The sequence below is a fragment of the Hyaena hyaena genome, unplaced genomic scaffold, assembly GCF_003009895.1.
Source record: "Hyaena hyaena isolate Hyena2069 unplaced genomic scaffold, ASM300989v1 scaffold_1284, whole genome shotgun sequence".
Taxonomy (NCBI): Eukaryota; Metazoa; Chordata; class Mammalia; order Carnivora; family Hyaenidae; genus Hyaena; species Hyaena hyaena.
The window spans coordinates 225,340-245,261 of NW_024081917.1; the positions used below are offsets into that span (position 1 = coordinate 225,340).

General features: G+C 40.0%; 1 protein-coding gene across 1 annotated transcript in view; it reads left to right on the forward strand.

The window, feature by feature from the left end:
* The window catches only part of RORB (RAR related orphan receptor B), a 210,925-nt gene extending 194,288 nt beyond the window's left edge, over window positions 1-16,637 (forward strand). The window contains exon 10 of the mRNA XM_039223147.1: window positions 16,590-16,637. Within this exon, the coding sequence (XP_039079078.1) occupies window positions 16,590-16,616 (27 nt within the window). The 3' untranslated portion in view covers window positions 16,617-16,637. The remainder of the gene's footprint in view (window positions 1-16,589) is intronic.
* Window positions 16,638-19,922: the final 3,285 nt, after the last annotated feature.

The following is a 19,922-nucleotide window of genomic DNA, read 5'->3' on the forward strand; positions in this document are numbered from 1 at the left end:
CTCCTACTGTCCATGACTTGGGTGATCTTTGTATCCCTTATTCTGTGGCTCTTTTTTCCCCAGAGACCAAAAGCTGAGGATAGAGGTATACTCTACAAACATACCCTTTCTGGATTTCCCTTGTTTAAATACTGGTCTTCAGGACTCTGAATTAAAGGACCACTGTGTAGGTATAATCAGAGAATGTGGTGGTCTCTTGGGTGAGTCAACTTCTTGGACGGACTCTGTGACACCCTAAATCACAGTGACCTCTGGACATTAATAAGAGGTGCCAGAGAGACATGAGTACATTTCCTATCATAGCTGCCTTGTTCGACATGCAACTTCACAGTGATCCAGCTGAATTCTCGAAAACCAGGCACATGGCTAGTCAACTCACGCTCGCTCTCTACAATCCCAAGTGTACCAGGCTTGAATGCAAAAGCGATTCTTCCGTCCCAAGGACAACCTGAAACTAAACCAGCTTTTTTCAGAAACATCAGTCAGATGCAAACGATGTCAGTTCTGTTCCATGTTCTTTGTTTCCATTTATTATGGAAGCAAGGGAAAATTCTACTGCTGTTGGAAATGAGAAGAAATAACTTTTTCCTGACTCTCTTTTCTCTGTAAACTTTCACTTCCAGTGAAGTTACTACAATTGGCAGTAAATTCAGGCAAGGAGGGTCTGTGTCCTGACAGAGCCGCCATTCAGTAAGAACAGCAATAACTTGAAAGTATGCATCTGTAGTGAAACTTTGCACAAAGCCCCCTGTATAAAGAAGACAAAAAAGCCCACCATCTGCTTTAGACGAAGTGGTATTTAATCCTCTGTTTCCAACTGCTAATAAAAGTGGCAACCTGATATGGGAAACCAAGTGGGCCTTTAGACACGAGTTGACCACCTATTTTTTGGAGGGGCAGGGGGGCCAGGTCTCAGGACCAGAGGCACAGGTTAGTCTAAAGCAAGGGTTAAACATTCAAAAGCCTAAAAGGGCCAGGGAGCTGATGCAAATGAGCGAAAGCAGTCCAGTGGCCAGCTGGCAAGGAAATGTCCCATCTGAAAAGGGACATCTGAGAGTCGGCTAAAGTACAAGTGTGGCTAAAGCGTCTGAATCTTATAAAACCTGTCTACTTATAAGTGATGTCAGTGGATTCGGAGCTTAATGCAGACCAAACAAATACATCTCTGTGCAGAAAAGGGTTCACAGTTTGCAACCTCTGGTTTAGCGCAAAGTTGAATCTAGGGGCCGGTTTCCTGGCAGCAAGTCTGGCCAGACAGGACTCAGAATGAATTAGAGTGGGGGGTGGGGGAGGGCAGAGCTCTTGTCCACTGATACCCAATTTGGTTTCCATATTTGACTATCACTCCCAGAGGACCTAGTAAGAGTTCCGTTGAAAACACAGGAGCCTAAAAATGAAAACAGTTCAATTTCATGATGGCATACAAAGGATATTTCTATTTATCTTGCCCAAACTCTTAGCTTCATAGAGCCAGGTGGTTAGATTTCTTGCCACTTTTTTCCTGAACATCAAATGCACGACTCTTCCGTTTTTGAGTCTCGGTGTGTCTCCTTTAAATGTGTGGCTTCACTATCTGTGACAAGTGTTCATTTTTCCCTTAGTCGTACCTGCAGAATTTAGCCTATAGTCATGATAACGTAGTCGTCCATGTTCTGAAGTGCGGGACCTCGGATTCCTATGCAGCAGGTGGAAGTTGTCTGTCTGTGCACTTTTTGCCTAAGCTGCTGAGATCCCTTCGAAGTGAATTGGCCATAGTAATCTTTGCCTCCTGCACGACCGTAAGCATGACCTCCAGCGGGTCAGCAAAAGCAGCTCAGTGATTGTTCTCATGGCCAAAACTAAAGCACAAGGTTACCAGAATTGGATAAGCCCCCGGTTGAGGGAGGCATGGGGTGTCTACACCCCACCCAGACAGCACGATCATCACATGAAACCATACTCTTCTGGCGGTGGCTGACGGAGGACATCTGCATGCCGCTGTCATGACACACATTAGGTATGTCTGGAAAGCTACAGACCCCACATCCAAGCACAGTCCTGTCTCCTCCATCTGAGGAACCACACACACAAGAATGAAAACCACACCCACAGAGAACTGAGTATGTATTGTAGAAATGTAGAGGAAAAATAAAAATATTTTTTCAAATGTAATTACTTTTAATATATGCTTGTGGAAGGTCTAATACAATGTATGCTGTCTCTGTAATTTTTGCTGTAAATAACCGGAGACAGTGAATACACTGATTTTTCTATGTCTCTGTTTAAGCTTAAGACTTTGTAACAATTTTTTTAGAGGGGGAAAACCAACAAAGAGCAAATATGTACTTGCTTCCTTTCTGCGTGTATGTACTTCTCAGAAACTGGTTGTAAACAGGTTAAGCATCTTGACGGGCCATTGGTGTTACGTGTACACTTCTTTTTGTAATGCAGCTGAGAAAAGGACAGGGCTGTCGATTAAATGTGCCCCAAAGAATTTGTACTGAAGATTGGCCTAAGACCTGCAAACGCTCTCTGAACTAGATGATGTGAACAAGGAAAGTTTAAAAAAACAAACAAACAAACAAACATTGCCTGAGTAAGTCATCTTTTCTTGTAGCAAATGGCTTTGTCCAAATCCTTTCTGCATGGACTAGCTGAAGGAACACAAACTCTGCTTTCTGATGAACAAAATATTTTTATACACGTTGATTTCTTATTCGTAGCCTGAGGTCAGATCACTCATTCGCTGAAGCCATAACTGACCTTCACCAAATAAATGTTGTAAAGAACCTGGGGGAGGGTGGGGGAGAGCCCAAGAGGGAGGAAGATCGAAGATGTCAGGAGCTCTAACAACACAGGCAGGAGGAAGTCCGATGAACCTGATGCTTTTCCTGCATCCCAAATATGACTTTAAAAGGCTAGTATTTTATGATGATCAATTTATAATAAAAAAAGATATTTAGATTTAAATGAGACTTTCCAATATTTTTTAAATCCCTGACAATGTTTCCCTGCTTTTAGGATTGAGAGAAATGATTTTCATATACTTCCAACATTCAGAGATTTAATATTGATGTTAGCTCCAACCTGCACATCTACAGTGAAGAACGACTCCAAGTCCTCCAGCGGGTAGGACCGGGGGCTGCCCGGGGCTAGGCTGTACCTACTGACCAGGATGGCACCTTGAGGGGCAGCCGTGAGGTACAGCTAGCATCTCTTGTTAGCATGCACACCACTGTTGGCAAGGCACAAGAGTTGCATTGCCAAACGTGTAAAATAAGAGTATTCACTCTACGAAGCGTCATAATTACACTTTTTTAAAAGAATAATGCCTCCCATAGTCACCATTGATTTTTCTGGAGCTTAATTACATTATTACCATATATTATTATTATTGGCCTATAGAGGCAAGAGGCAAACTACAAATAAACCCAGTGACATAGAGTTTTAAAATCTACAATTTTCTGATCTCTCTCTCCTTGTTTAATCCATAAGCCCTAATTTCTGTGTACGTGAGTAAAACTGCAGCCTGAGTCATTTAGGAAGTAAGCATTGAGTTGTTTTTTTTTTTTTTTATTATAAATATACTAGAATAAAACAGCACTCCCTAACAATTAAAAAGAGAGTTTTATATTACTTTAGAATGTAATAGGTTTTTGTCCTTATTTTATGTCCTGTAAATTATTAGTTGAATACTGTTAGCATTCCCTGATAATGCACACATGATTTCTGAATGTCTTCTGTAAATGACAATCAATGTTTATGAAGTTCCCTCCTTTAATGCTGAACAAAATTAAAAGAAGAAAAAGAAACAAATCTTGCCTAATCGTTTTCTTTCCCCTGACAGGGAACAAGGAGGGAATGAAAAAGACCAATCTGGCTTTGCAAACATGATCCCATGGGCTCTTACCTAGAGAGTTGCCCTTTTTCCAGGAAATCATGGGTAATTTTTTTCTGTCAATTCTTGTGTCCTCATGGACCTGGCCTGAGTTAGAAGTGCTCATTGAGAAAAGGCCCACACTTCACCATAGGTTGCAATTAAAATACGAGCCGTAATGGGGCATCTGAGTGGCCCATTTGGTTGAGCATCCAACTCTTGAGTTTGGTTCAGGTCATGATCCCAAGGTCATGGGATTGAGCCCATGCAGAGCATGGAGCCTACTTAAGATCCTCTCTCTCTCTCTCTCTCTCTCTCTCTCCCCCTCTAAGGTAAAAATAAATAAATAAGTAAATAAATACATAAATAAATGAAGTTTAAAAAAATAAGAGCAGCAGCTCTCAAAGATGATGGCTCTCCTTTTCTAGAACTTTCATGAACGAAAAGCCCCAGCTAGCAGAACCATAGCAATGCCTCTGCTACCACTTTGTTGGAACCTGTTGCAGAAGGTTTACAATAGACGTGACAGTCCCTACATCCGATGAAAGCTTTCAGATAATAATTAATGATTAAGTCTCTAGGTCTGATTTTTTCTAGCAAAGCAGGACCATGCTGCTCCCCCAGCAAATTCAATGCTCTGACATATGAATACCCTGAGTTTTCAGCAAGATACAGGAGAAAGTAATTGAGGATAATCACAGGCTCCCAGAGATGCTGAAAAAGGCAATTCTAAGAGACGCTGGTGATTTTTCAGGTGCTTGGAGTTTGTTGCATGCTCGCGTCCCTAGAGCTGAAATGCTCCAAGAATAAAAGCTTAAAGCAAGATTTAACAGATTTTAAAACTAAAAGCACTGACCCACACAACAAGATGAGTCTCAGAAAGCCTTCTGCAAAGTTCCTCCCAGCTTCCGTCTTTGGAAACAGTGGAAACCCGTGCAGTATGTTTCAAGCAATGTCTCTATTCCAGACATCCAGATTCCACGGGGCCCTGATCAGAGGACACAGAAACAGAACTGCACCAATCCTTCTGTTAGAGCGCCATTTCTGTCCCATGGTTGCTAATCAGGTCTTCAAGTGACTGGTCAGAGACAGCAAATATATTATCTCCACCTATCCCAGGCTCTTCCCAATTGCTACCAACAATTGATCAGAAAACTCTTCACTGTAAAATCATCCCCCCCCCAGAAACCTAGATTGAGGCAGCATTGAAACACAAAAGGAGGGGCGCCTGAGTGGCTTAGTCGGTTGAGCGTCCGGCTTTCGCTTAGGTCATGATCTCGTGGTTCGTGGGTCCGAGCCCCGCGTCGGGCTCTGTGCTGACTGCCAGCTCAGAGCCTGGAGCCTGTTTCGGAGTCTGTGACTCCCTCTCTCTCTCTGACCCTCCCCTGCTCACGCTGTCTCTCTCTCTCTCTCTCTCTCTCTCTCCTAGAAATAAAACATTAAAAAAAATTTTAAAAAAAACACACAAAAGGAAACTTAGCCCTTTTAAACTCTGGTTGGACCATATAGGATGACAGTTAACAACCTTTGACAGCATTATAAAAAAGTATGAAGTAAGCCATTTTTGTGTGCAAAACTTTGTTCCATCCATAGATTCTCTTCTCTATTAATAGTAAAAAGTGGCAACATGTCCCAATAACCACACCACACGAGTTTGCATGAGACGTTTCAGACAGCAAAGCAGTGGCCAGGGTTTGGCCCCATACTCTACATGGCAGCAGATCCTTGACCCAATTAGAGAAACAGAAGTGAAGCAGACCCCTAAGGCCATCTTGGTGGGAGGCAGGGGGTGTCTCATATGACCAAGCCACCAGGCTATACAAGTTTTCTCTTCCTGTTTTCTGAACTTGACCTTGGTAAGCATAACTGGTTGAATAAATACTACTATAAAATAAGATACTGTAGAATGGTTTACAGCTGTGTCTCATAGATCTTTAAATCTCCCAAGTTCATGGAGCAGGGCATGGCATTGTATAAGCACTCGATACATGTGTCCATTACATGTACTGAAGTCCATTTTCCTTTTGTAATTTTAGCTTCCTGACAATTTGCTGTCATTTTACTGGTTTCACCCTTGAGCAAATCACCCTCTTGCAGAGGCACCCGATTTAGACATGTTTTTTACCATAAGCGGTGAAAGTGGACATGGCAGTCCCTTGGCAAATGGCACCAGAAGAATGCTCTTTCCCCTCTTTTCTCCAAAGATTTAACCAAAAGCAGTAAGAGAAGGAGCCTGAGTGGCTACTAGAGGTTAGACATAACTTCCCAGATTTTCACAGAAGACTCAGCCAGGCAGGTAACAAAAAACCCCAGAGAAACCAGGGAGCCCAATTTATGAAACAAATTGGACATAATAGCCCGGGCTTGGGACCTCCTTCTCAAATCCCCCAGTCTGGTCTGATCAAATCACAAAGTCTCGGTCAAAAAGAAGAGAATCTGGAGAACAGATCACTTTTTTAGCAATTTCACTGCACCAGTAAGAAATTTTAGTGAAGTTACTGCTTTTTAAGCTATGGAAATTATTACAGTTGTAATCATGTGTTCCTGTGGCAGCAGTCAAAACTGTAAGCCACATCTCATCTTACACATCATCTTAGTCACGGGCTATTTTGCATGCGGTCAGGAGATGAGAAAAGCAAGAAAGGGCATGCGAGGTTCCACAGTAGGTTTGGATGGACCTGGCCTATCCCCATTCCACCAGTCAGATGTCATCCCCTAGCACCACACACCACTTGTATGGCCACAAGGAAAAGGAAATTAGCCCCGAAACAGATGTGAAAGGCATCCAAGAAAGTCTCTCATTTAATTTTCTTCCAGGTACTGCAACAAACATTTATTCAGCAAGTATTTCTGCTACTATATGCCAGGCACTGTTCAGTGGAAATAACAAATCACGAAATATGACGATATAGATTAGACTCTGCTCTTATGGACCAAGAAAGATGGATATACAAGATGACACAAACATAATATAAATAACTATAAAAGATAAATTTTATGATGACCATTCAATTGACTACAAAAACAGTTACAGGATGCTTCTGCAGATGGTCATTTATTCTCTATTTCACTCTACTCTTGAACTCATTATCAATCATCGTTCACCCATCACTGCCATTCTATTTAAAAAAAAAACACTGTTAATTATTTAATGAATTTCTTAATAGTGAGACAAAATCAGGGACACCTGGGTGGTTCAGTTGGTCCAGCATCCAACTTCAGCTCAGGTCATGGTCTCACAGTCAGTGAGTTCGAGCCCCATGTCAGGCTTTGTGCTAACAGCTCAGAGCCTGGACCCTACTTTGGATTCTGTCTCCCTCTCTCTCTGCCCCTCCCTACTCATGCTCTGTCTCTGTCTCTCAAAAATGAATAAACATTTAAAAAAAATAATTCAGCTGATAAAAACTAGGGAAGAAGTAATCAATAAACGGAGTGTCTTCTTCTTGTACAGTGTGCATTCCAATGATATTTTGTAGTTTCCCACCCACTCAATGAGATGACACTCAAAATTAATCTCAAGAAAATAAAGGTTTTTCTTTTTTTTTTACAAATAGTTTATTGTCAAATTAGTTTCTACATAACACTCAGTGCTCATCCCCAAAGTGCAATAAAGGTTTTTCTTGAACATCTGTATGAACCAATAATCCACACATCACACAACTTGTTCAAATGCAAAGGAAAGAGGTCAGAGAGGCATGAGAAAACCGTGGGGTAGAGGGATGAAATAAAGTTGTTTAAAGAATGCTACAGGAGGCATTTAAGAGGTAAGTGAATTAAGTGTGAATTCCGAGATTCAAATATGGCTGGCCAAACCCAACCCCTCCGTCATCCTTGCATGTACTTTTCCCAGATAACAAATGTCCCACTTCTCTATTCAAACATGAACTGAGAATTTATACTTTCTCACAGCCAGCTAAAAATATTTAACCAGCAGGATGGAGAACGGAATTAACAATCCCTTCCATCTGCCAAATGGCAGGGAAGTTTTACCTGAGCTGTAATCCATACTGATACTATTCAGTATCATCTAAAATGTGTTAACAGCTTCCTCCTTGGTACTTTCCATCCTCACCACACTTTACAAACCTAAAGCCCTGCAGCTCTCTAACATGTCGGGGGGGGGGGTGCAGGGAGGGTTGGGGAATGCCTTAAGGTGAGCAGTAGCTGACTGAGGGTTGGGGGTGGATAAGTGGGGGAAGCCAAATCAGGAAAGACTCTCCCAAAGTAAATAGTAACTCTCATGACCCTCAGTCTGCAGAAACTTGCCCTCCACCAGCCCCACATCCACATCATTGGTCAGGGAATTCTTGCTCATTACACAGTGAAATTCCCTGTGCACATAATAGGCAAGATAAAAACGTGACATGCACATGCAAATGGCTGCTTTTGTTTTGTTCTTAAAGCAGCTGAGCCCTAAGATGTTTCGAGTCTTGGAAGAAAAAGTCATAAAAATATTAATTTTAAAAATGATATCCCCCTGTAAAAAATACCCTGGTGTACATCTTAATTCTACATGATCCCACTAAAATAAAATCTCATCCTTACTGATTTTTTTAAATTAAAACTAATTATTCCAGAAGGTTAGTGAGGAGATAGGGGTTTTAAGTTTTCTTTCTCCAAATTCGCCTTTCGAAAATACCGTTCACCCCCTAAAACTAAGAATCAAATTCCTAAAAGTAATGTTATATGAACTTGTGGAGACTCAACCCCAGATAGTTAAATGGCATCATTCTATGGGAACTACTTCTCTATTTCTTAGATTTTAAATCTCTTATCAAGACAGATTTGAGATTGCAGCCAGGTTGCTCTTTCTAAGTCACATTTTGGAGAGAAGTCCTGGGCTATGTCTAGACAGTCCTGTCCTTTAACCTCACTCACACATTCCCCTTCACTCTGGCAAGAACAAATGCTTGCCCAATTGCCCTCAATGGACTGTGCAGTAAAATACTCTTTAAAAATAAGCTCTTCAACAAAAGAACCCAGACATTTGCTCAACATAACTAGTAAACTGTTTTTCCACACTAGTTTTTCCACATAGATTGTATTTGCTATTTTTATGCTTTTCCCCAGAGGTCAGGGGTAACAATTGCCAAAAGGCAAGGCATTGTGATCAACTGTAAAAAAACAAAAACAAAAACACATACATATATGAAAGTTAAGCAGGAAAGAAAGCTGACCTCAGGTCTCACATTCCAAAGTCGTATCTGTTTCCCTCACCCATTCAAAAAACACTGAGTGTTTACTATGTGTTAAGCATTATACCAGATCCAGAAGATAAAAAGATGGTTAGCATAGCCCCTGTCCTTGAGGTTTTTATAGCGTAGCAACGTAGGGTGGGTAGACCAGCTGACAGAAGCAGTGACACATTTCAAAAGTAATTAAACAGAGGATTCGGGTAACTGTAAAAAAGGAGTAATTGAATCTATTTGGGAATAGCTGCTGTAGGAGAAAATGGGAAGATCTAGAGAAACAGTGCCATTTGAACTGAGCCCTGAAGTATGACATGATGTTTGTCAGAAGACGGAATATTTCTAGTTGGGGGAAAAGAACATGCAAAGAGAGAGTGAGAAGTCTACAACATGGAGCACTGGTAGCTGCAATCCGAATATGACACCCCCCTCCCAACGCATTTCGTTTGGGTTATCCTTAATCAGTAAATTTCATATAAAATCGGAATCTCCAGATTCTTTTGTAAAACACAGAAGACCTAGCAACATTGTTCCCATATTCCCATTTGGAGAAATTGTCCCTTTAGACAAGACGTGCATTCTCTAGTTTTCCTCTTTACTCCTTTCCTAACCTGCCTGGCTCCTTAGACAATTGAATTGATGGTGAGCAATGATCAAAGATCAGTGGAAAAAAAGTCCAAAGTAGGCTGGTTACAAAAGATCTGGAACACCTAATGAGAGGCTTATTTTTATTTTTGTGGTTTGATTCAAGTTGTTATTTAAATTCTAGTTAACATATTGAGTAATATTGGTTTCAGAAGTAGAATTTAGTGATTCATCACTTACATGTAACACCCAGGGCTCATCATAACAAGTGTCCTCCTTAATGGCCATCACCATTTAGCCCATCTCCCAGCCACCTCCCTCCATCAATCCTCAGTTTGTTCTCTATAGTTAAGAGCCTCTTGTGGTTTGCTTCTCTTCCTTCATTCCCCTATGTTCATCTGTTTTGTTCTTAAATTCCCCATATGAGTGAAATTATATGGCGTTTGTCTTTGACTTATTTCACCTAGAATAATACATTCTAGCTCCATCCATGTCATTGCAAATGGCATAATTTTATTCTTTTTGATGGCTGAGTAATATTCCATTGTGTATGTATGTATACAAACACACACATGCACACACACACACACACATCACATTTTCTGTATCCATTCATCAATCGATGCACATTTGGGATCCTCATCATTTGGCTATTGTTGATAATGCTGCTGTAAACATCAGGGTGCATGTGTTCCTTCAAATCAGTATTTTTGTATCATTTGGGTAAATACCTAGTAGTGCAATTGCTGGGTCGTAGGATAGTTCTGTTTTTAACTTTCTGAGGAACCTCCACACTGTTTTCCACAGTGGCTGCACCAGTTTGCATTCCCATCTGCAGTGCAAAACCGGTCCTCTTTCCCCATATCCTCACCAACATCTGTTGTTTCCTATGTTGTTAACTTTAGCCATTCTTACAAGTGTGAGGTGCTATCTTACTGTGGTTTTGATCTGTATTTCCCTGATGAGGAGTGATGTTGAGCATCTTTTCTTGTGTTTATTAGCCATCTGGATGTCTTCTTTAGAAAAGTGTCTATGTCTTCTGCCCATTTCTTAATTGGATTATTTGTTTTTTGGGTGTTGAGTTGATAAGTTCTTTATAGATTTTGAATACCAACCCTTTATCAGATATGTCATTTGCAAATATCTTCTCAAATTCTGTAGGCCACTTTTACTTGTATTGATTTTTTTTTTCCTTTGCTGTGCAGAAGCTTTTTATCTTGATGAGGTCCCAATAGTTCATTTGTTTTTATTTTCTTTGTCTTTAGAGACCTGTCTAGTAAGAAGTTGCTAGGGCCAAGGTCAAAGACGTTACTTCCTCTATTCTCCTCTAGGATTTTGATGGTTTCCTATCTCACATTTAGGTCTTTCATCCGTTTTGAATTTATTTTTCTGTATAGTGTAAGAAAGTGGTCCAGTTTCATTCTTCTGCATGTTGCTGTCCAATTTTTCCAATGCCATTTGTTAAAGAGACTGTCTTTTTGCCATTGGATATTCTTTCTGTTTTGTCAAAGATTAGTTGGCCATATGGTGGTGGGTCTGTTTCTGGGTTTTCTATTCTGTTCCATTGATCTATGCATCTATTTTTGTGCCAGTACCATACTGTCTTGATCGCTACAACTTTGTAATATAGCTTGAAGTCCAGAAATGTGATGCTTCCAGCTTTGCTTTTCTTTTTCAAGATTGCTTTAGCTATTCAGGGACTTTTGTGATTCCATACAAACTTTAGGATTGTTTGCTCTAGCTCTATGAAAAATGCTGGTGATATTTTGATAAGGATTGTATTAAATGTTTAAATTGCTTTGGGTAGTATAGATATTTTAACAATATTTGTTCTTCCAATCCATGAGCATGGAATGTTTTTCCATTTCTTTGTATCCTTCCTCAATTTCTTTCACAAGTTTTCAGAGTACAGATCTTTTACCTCTTTGGTTTGGTTTATTCCTAGGTATCTTACAGTTGTTGGTGCAATTGTAAATGGGATCCATTCCTTGATTTATCTTTCTGCTGCTTCATTATTGGTGTATAAAAAATGCAACAGATTTCCATACATTTCCTGTGACTTTGCTGAATTCACGTATCAGTTCTAGAAATTTCTCAGTGGAGACTTTCAGGTTTTCTCCATAGAGTATCATGTCATTTGCAAAGAGTGAAAGTTTGACTTCTTCCTTGCTGATGTGGATGTATTTCTCTTTGTTGTCTGATTGCTGAGGCTATGACTTCTAGTGCTATGTTGAACAGCAATGGTAACAGTGACCTTGCTGCCATGTTCCTGACCATGGAAGAAAAGCTCTCAGTTTTCCTCATTGAGAATGATATTAGCAGTGGGTCTTTTGTAGATGGCCTGTATGATGTTGAGGTATGTTCCCTCTATCCCTGGTTTGCTGAGGATTCTTAACAAGAATGGATGCTGTATTTTGTCAAATGCATTTTCTGCATCTAATGACAGTATCTTATGGTACTTATCCTTTCTTTTATTAATGTAATGTGTCATGTTGATGGATTTGTGAATATTGAATCATCTGTGCAGCCCAGGAATAAATGCCATCTGATCATGGTGAATAACTCTTTTAATGTACGGTTGGATTCAATTTGCTAGTATCCTGTTGAGAATATTTGCATTCATCTTCATCAGGAACATTGGCCTATAATTTTCCTTTAGAGTGGGGTCTTTGTCTAGTTTTGGGATCAAGATAATGCTGGCTTCATAGATGAGTTTGGGTCTTCCTTCCTGTTTTATTTTTTGGAACAGTTTGAGAAGAATAGTTATTAACTCTTCTTTAAATGTTTGGTAAAATTCCCCTGGGAAGCCATGTGGCCTTGGACTTTTGTTTATTGGGAGAGTTTTGATTACGGATTCAATTTCTTTGCTGATGATTGGTCTATTAAAATTTTCTATTTCTTCCTGTTTCAGTTTTGGTAGTTTGTATGTTTCTAGAAATTTGTCCATTTCATCCAGATTGCTCAATTTAGTGGCATCTGATTTTTCATAATATTATAGTTGTCTGTAGTTCTGTCATATTAGTTATAATTTCTCCTCTTTCATTTGTGATTTTATTTATTTGGGTCCTTATTCTTTATTTTCCTTCTGCTGGCTTTAGGCTTTATTTTCTGTTCCTTTTCTAGCTCCTTTAGGTGTAAGATTGGGTTGTGTATTTGCTTCTTGATGTAGACCTGTAGTGCAATATATTTTCCCCTTATGACTGATTTCACTGCACCCCAAAGGTTCTGGACAGTCACATTTTTATTTTCACTTGCTTCTATGTATTTTTTTATTTCTTCTTTACTTTTCTGTCTAACCCATTCATCCTTTAGCAGGATGTTCTTTAACTTCCATGTTTTTATGGTCTTTCTAAATTTTTTCTTGCAGCTGAATTCCAGTTTCATTTGATATATGCATAATATTATCTCATTCTTTTTTAATTTGTTGAGGCCTGATTTGTCACCCAGTATGTGACCTATTCTGGCGAACGTTCCATGTGCACTCGAAAAGAATGTGGATTCTGCTGTTTTAGGATGAAATGTTCTGAATATATCTAATTCCCCCAATCTACTGTGTCATTCAAAGCAATTGTTTCCTTGTTGATTTTCTGCTGAGACGGTCTGACCATTGCTGTGAGTGTGTTAAAGTCCCCTGCTCTTCTTGTATTATTATCAATGAGTTTCTTTATGTTTGTTATTAATTGACTTGTATATTTAGGTGTTCAAGTTGGAGGCACAAATATTTATAATCATTAGATCTTCTTGTTGGATAAACTCCTTTAGTATGATATAGTGCCCTCTGTCTCTTGTGACAGTCTTTGGTTTAAAATCTAGTTTGTGTGTTATAAGTATGGCTACTCTGGCTCTCTTTTGACAGCCATTGCATGACAAATAGTTTCCATCCCCACGTTCAATCTGCAGGTGTCTTTAGTTCTACAATGAGTCTCTTGTAGGCAGCATATAGATGGGTCTAGTTGGTTTTTGTTTTAAATACAATATGATACCCTATGTCTTTTGATTGGAGCATTTACTCTATTTACATTCAGAGTGGTTATTGATATATATGAATTTAGTGCCACTGTACTACCTATGAAGTCAGTGTTTCTGGAGATGTTCTCTATTCCTATCTAGTTTTATTGCTTTTGGTTTTTCTTTCCCACTCAAAGAGCACCCTTTAACATTTCTTGCAGGGCTGTTTTAGTGGTCACAAACTCCTTTAGTTTTTCTTTGTCTAGGACACCCTTTCTCTCTCTTTCCATCAGCACAGAGCCCAAAGCAGGGCTCAAACCCATGAACTGTGAGATCATGACATGAGCCGAAGTCAGACACTCAACCAACTGAACCACCCAGGAGCCCCAAGCATTCTTTATTTCAGCCTGACTACTTTTTAGGTCTTTCATCACTGTGGTAAGAGACCTTCCCCTGCCCCCCCTCCCGGTGTCTTCTATGCTTTTCTGAAGACTGGCTTAGTATCCTCATGATTGTTGTTTTAAATTCTGATTCAGGTATATTACTTATATCTGTTTTGATTAGAAACCTAGTCATGACCTCTTCTCATTCTTTCTTTTGGGATGAATTCCTCCATCTTGACATTTTGTCTAGGTCTGTCTTCTGTGTGTTAGGATAATCCATTATGTTTCCTGCTCCTGAGAGTAATGACTATTTTAAGAAGAGGTCATATATTATCAGAGCCTGGACCTTCAGGAAGTGTTTTACTGTATGCAGTGTGCACTCTGCTGTTGTGTTCTGGCTGCTCTTTCCCTCAGGTCAGTCTTCTGAGAGTTTCTTCTTACCTGCAGTGGGGAGTGTTTGGACCTTGTCTAGTGCATGGCAAGTTTTAACTAGGTGTGTTTCGATCCACTTGTTAAAAAAGGTGAGATCCTATTTCCCCTAGAACTGAAGCTTTGAAGCACTCTTGAGTCAATGGGTGAGATGAGTACAGGGTGTTTGTGCTGGTCTTCCTGAGGAGGGACCTGCTGCTGCTCTGGCCCTCCGGCACAATTGCCCTAGATCAGAAGCACCAGCAGAGTGCCAGGGGATGGAGCTTGGTGTAAGCAAGGCTCAAGGCTCAAGGCTCAAGGCTCAATCCTCCACTGTGGGCATCGTGCCTCATCTGAAGTCCATTCCTGCTGATGGGAGAAGCGAAAAATGTCAGCCAGCACTCATTCCTGGAGAGGGGAATTTGCACCTGCTGCTGTTCAGGAAGCCCTCACAGAAGAGCAAAGAAACTCCCCTCATTTTTCCCAGGCATCCCTCAGACCCCTGCCTTCACCCTGTGTCCAAGCCACGTGCCCACTTGGGAGTGCAGTGCTCCTGTGTTTTATCTCAGGTGCACTGGCTGTGCTTCAAAACTCCAAATTTTAGGGACCCGGTAGAATTCAGACCCATTATTCATCTGGGGGAGGGTTTTGTGGCTGTTTGTCCCAGAAGGGTAACCACAGGACCATCCAGGGGTTTGAAGTTCATGGCAAAGCACAACAAAAAGCTGACATGCACGTTAGCTGCCCTCAGCAGCTGTCTCTGCTCATATGCTGATGCACAGGGCAGTTCAATGGTGCTGGCCAGCTCTTTTGCCCCCTGAGGGGCAGCACCACCTCTCCCAAATGCACTCAAAGAAGGGGAACTCTTGGTTCTCTCCCAGTGTGACCCAGGGCATCCTCAGACCACACTGTCCACTCCTGAGCCTCTGCCCTCCTTCTTCACCGGAGCACTGCCACGCCCACCCTTGCTCTACCCTGATGATGGCACAGACTTCTCAAGCTATAGACTTTGAGCTCCGCTGCTTGTAAAAGTTTGCAGTAATCAGCCTCTCATTTTTTTCAATGGTTTCTGTGAAAGCTTTTCTTATGCAATCCTTTGCATACTGCTTTCTCTCCTTCTCTCTCTGGCTCTCTCTCTCTGGCTCTCCCTCTCTCTCTCTCTCTCTCCCCTCACCGTGATCAGGACTCCCTCCCCTCTGCGGCACCTGTGATTCCTTTTTCCCCAAATCACGTCTCTGCACCTCTTACCATCCACAATGTGTCATCTTTTCTTCTTCTAGTTGTGCAGTTTGTTCTCTCAGTCCTCAGATCGATCTCTTGGGTGTTCAGAATAATTTGATATTTACCTAGCTGTGGTCCAGGGATCAGACAAGCATAGGGGCCCCTACTACTCTGCCTTCTTAACTCTTCCTCTCTCTGAGAAGCTTATTTTTAGCTCTCTGTTTCTATGCCTCTGCCTCACAGAACAGGTCACCCATAAGTTGGATCCAATAACTCATCTGTTTTTCCTTATAAATCTTTTTGTTGTTGTTTGTAATATTGGAAATGGTTGCCACTCCTCTACATTGGTGAATTGGGAAAAAATGTCTGTTATTTACAACCACAAATACCTACTCAGGAAGACAGTTTCTGTTAAATAGAAAACCCTCAGTTCTGCTAAGGGTTTTGGGATTTACAAGTTTTGTAGAAGAATACAGCGTTCCCATGGCTCTCCAAGACAAAAGAAGTACACAAGGAAAGAGGGGGGGAAAGACACCAAGAAAGGAGTCAGTGAGACCATGAAACTTGGTCACCGATGGGTCAAAGAATCAATGAGAAACTCTTAGTGGCAGAATGCCCCAAAGGATTTTTAAAGCAGGGATGGTAAATGTATGGTTTTAGGTTATTTGTGGGATGAACAATGTGGGATACACACATCCCACCCCCTGTTGATGTGGCTCCTGATTTTCAGCAATGTCAACCTCAAAATACTTATGTGACTTTGGGAATTTAGATTTGCAGAAATTCAGAGAAATATTTATAAAATATTTAGTTTTCTTTAATTAGGTATTAGACCAAGACATGGAATTGTGTCCTTTAAGCTAGATCTCAGGAAAGCCTTGGCCAATATTAAGTTTATAGAATTTAATCACTGATGAAATAATTTAAAACAAAATTATCTATTAAATTACTTCATGACTAATCTTAATATTTGATAATAATGTATTGTTTTTCTGTAAGGAACAACATAAGTCCCAGCAGCTCTGACACCTGAACACATCTGATGAGCACAAAGCAGAAGAAGACTCTCTGAGGCTCTCCAGTTACAAAATGGTTCATGGAACTCAACCTAGGAGAAACCAGAGGATATTTTCTCCAAGTTTCCACTAGTCTCATGGGGATCTAGTGCTCTTTTAGGCCAACACCCTTGTAGGCAAGGTCTATGTCAGCTTGCCTGATTGCCCTTTGTAATGAACACAACTCTACCTGCATTGGAATTCAATCACAAAGTCTCCCCCGCTGGTGAAACAGCTTTGGTCTATTATTCACCTCTTGGCTCCTGGTCCTTGCGCCCGATGGATGCAAATCCCCAAGCTTTCCATTCCAAATGGTGCCTATAGTAAAGCTTGGGTCTCACAGTAAATCATCAGCTCATAACCCTGCCTTCAGCTGGAATGAAAGGTGTCCTTGCATTTCCCAGTCTGGAGACTCTTGCTGAGACAACAAAGGCCCACCAGGTCGTTAGGGCTCAAGCAAGCATCTGCTCAGCTTTGTATCTGACCAAATGACCACAGGGATGCATGTATTCCACAGATGTGTTGTCAGGATCAACAGAAGAAAACAAAACAAAACAAAACAAAAAAAGTAAACCTACTGTCTGCCTTTAAAACGAAGTTTTATGTTGTAATTCATTTCTAAATAAGTAGTTCCCACAGATTCCGCTGGGTCCCTGGGCACAGGATTTCATATGCCTTTTGAAAAGGGCACAGATAATTGAAAAAGGAAATATGTGGTAAAGGTGGCCAAGTTAGGTATCAACTTGAATCAGCACATACTGACTGAGCACCCACTCTGATAATAGTGACGAACTATGGCAGAGTTCTTTATACCTTACAGCACTTTTCACATATATTCTTCATTTGAGCATCACAACAGCCCACTATGGGAAAAACAGGTGCTAAAAAGATCATCAATATTTGTAATCAGTACTTGCAAAGTTCAGGTATGGAATGCAAAATCATCCTTATATTCTAAACAATATCTAGAAAATCCCAAAGACTACTTTTCAAAAATCTATTCAAATTAAAAAGGTAATTTCATTTAGTGTCATGGATAATAAATATGCAAAAACCTAAATTTTAAATTATTATATCAATCAAAAATAAAACGGGAAAAAAATCTCATTCGCTACAGTATTATATACTATAAAGTTCAGTGAACAAGTTAACAATAAAAGTACAGAGCCCATATGAACAAACTTTCTCATAAAGCAGAAGACGACTCAGCACAATGTATTCCTAGGGGAAAAATGAGAAAAAAAAACAGAAAGCATAATACGTAGAAAATGTAATAAAATGACTCAAAAGGAAATTTATGGATAGTATCATTTATAACAGATGTGTTAAGTCTTCCTTTCAAAGATAGAGGCACAAATCAGGTTTTTGTAAAATGTTAAGTATGTCATCTTTTAAGGGATCCTCAAAACAAATTGTCACAAGACCATCGCAAATAAAGAAAATTAAAAAGACACCCTAGATAATTGCTAACAAAAAGATCATTTAAGTATGTACATGTAATAGGGGTGCCTGGATGGCTCAGTCGGTTGGGCGTCCGACTTCAGCTCAGGTCATGATCTCATGGTTCATGGGTTTGAGCCCCGCATCGAGCTCTGTGCTGACAGCTAACTCAGAGCCTGGAGGCTGCTTCAGATTCTGTGTCTCCCTCTCTCTCTGACCCTCCCCTGTTCACACTGTCTCTCTCTTTCTCTCTATCTCTCAGAAATAAATAAAACATTAAAAAAAATTTTTAAAGATATACCAATAATAGTCAGACAAAACAGAATTTAAGATCATTATAGTATGGACTATTCAGGATTTTTTTTAAGGTAAAGATCCACCTAAAGATTCAATAATCATTTACGTTTTTTGAGAGAGAAAAAAGAAAGAGATTGAGAGAGAATCCCAAGCAGGTTCCACACTCAGCACAGAGCTGAGGGGTCAATGAGGGGCTCAGTCCCACAACACTGGGATCATGAACTGAGTTGAAATCAAGAGTCTGACACTCAACTGACTGAGCCACCCAGGCACCCAACAGTCATCTACTTTTTAATGCATTTATCAATGTGGTTTTAAAATATATAAATCAAAATCCACTTGAGTTCCCAGGAGAAATTGAAAATGCTACAGTGGACAAAAATCACACAGATCTCAGATACTAGAAGATCAAATAAATTGTTTTTCAAGAAAATTTAGAGAGGATTTTAATAACATGGTTAACAACTTTGATCTAAGAGAAAAATATTTAACTCTGTACCCAATAAACAAAGAATGCACACTATGTTCAAACACATGGAACATTTGTAATAATGGACTGTGTATTGAGTCACAAAGAAACTCTCACTACTCACCACAATGGAAAAAAATTAGAAGTTAAATGACACAATATAAACAACACTATCACCATAAAAAAAAAAAGCACCTAGAAATTTAAAAATATACTTCTAAGTAATTTCTGGATAAAGAGGAAATCAAAACTTAAATTACAAATTATTTAGAAATAAAAGTAATCTGAGGTGCCTCAGTGGCTCAGTTAGGCATCCACCTCTTGGTTTCAGCTCAGGTCATGATCTCATGGTTCATGAGTTCAAGCCCCACTTTGGGCTCTGTGCTGTCAGCACAAAGTCTGCTTGAGATTCTCTCTCTCTCTCTCTCTCTCTCTCTGCCCATCTCCGACTCATGTTCTCTCTCTCTCTTTCAAGATAAATAAACTTATAAAAAAGAAATGAAAGTAATCGAAGCTCTAAAACCAATACTTATGGGATGTGATATGTATACGTGTGTGTGAACCAATAAATATGTAAGTGAATATATATTCTTATGTTTTAAAAAACAAAACTAAGCTTTCAGCTAAGAATAAAATAAACACAAAGTGGAAAGACACAATGTAGACAAAAGCAGAAATTAATCAAAATTAAGATTTATCAAGAAGATTTATCAAAAAGTTAACTCTGCAAAAAGCTATATAATAGACAAACTTCAAGAGAGACTTCTATTGCCACCCCATCTACAAGAAGAAGCACCCCCACTTCCCTTTCTACCCCCCTTATCATGCTTTATTACTCCCCACTGTATTTGCTGTATACATACTGGTGGGTAGTGAAGAATTAACCTCATCCATAAGGAGGTCTGGATTTTGCCCTTGGCTACTCGAGATGAACTACAGGTCCCTGGAATGTCCTGATAGGAGTGTCTTGGTCTAGATGTTTTGGTCATGAGATCTAACAAAATCTTACAATGTGATTTATGATGGGGGCTTTGGGTCATGCCACATCACTTCCAACTTCCAGGGGGATAG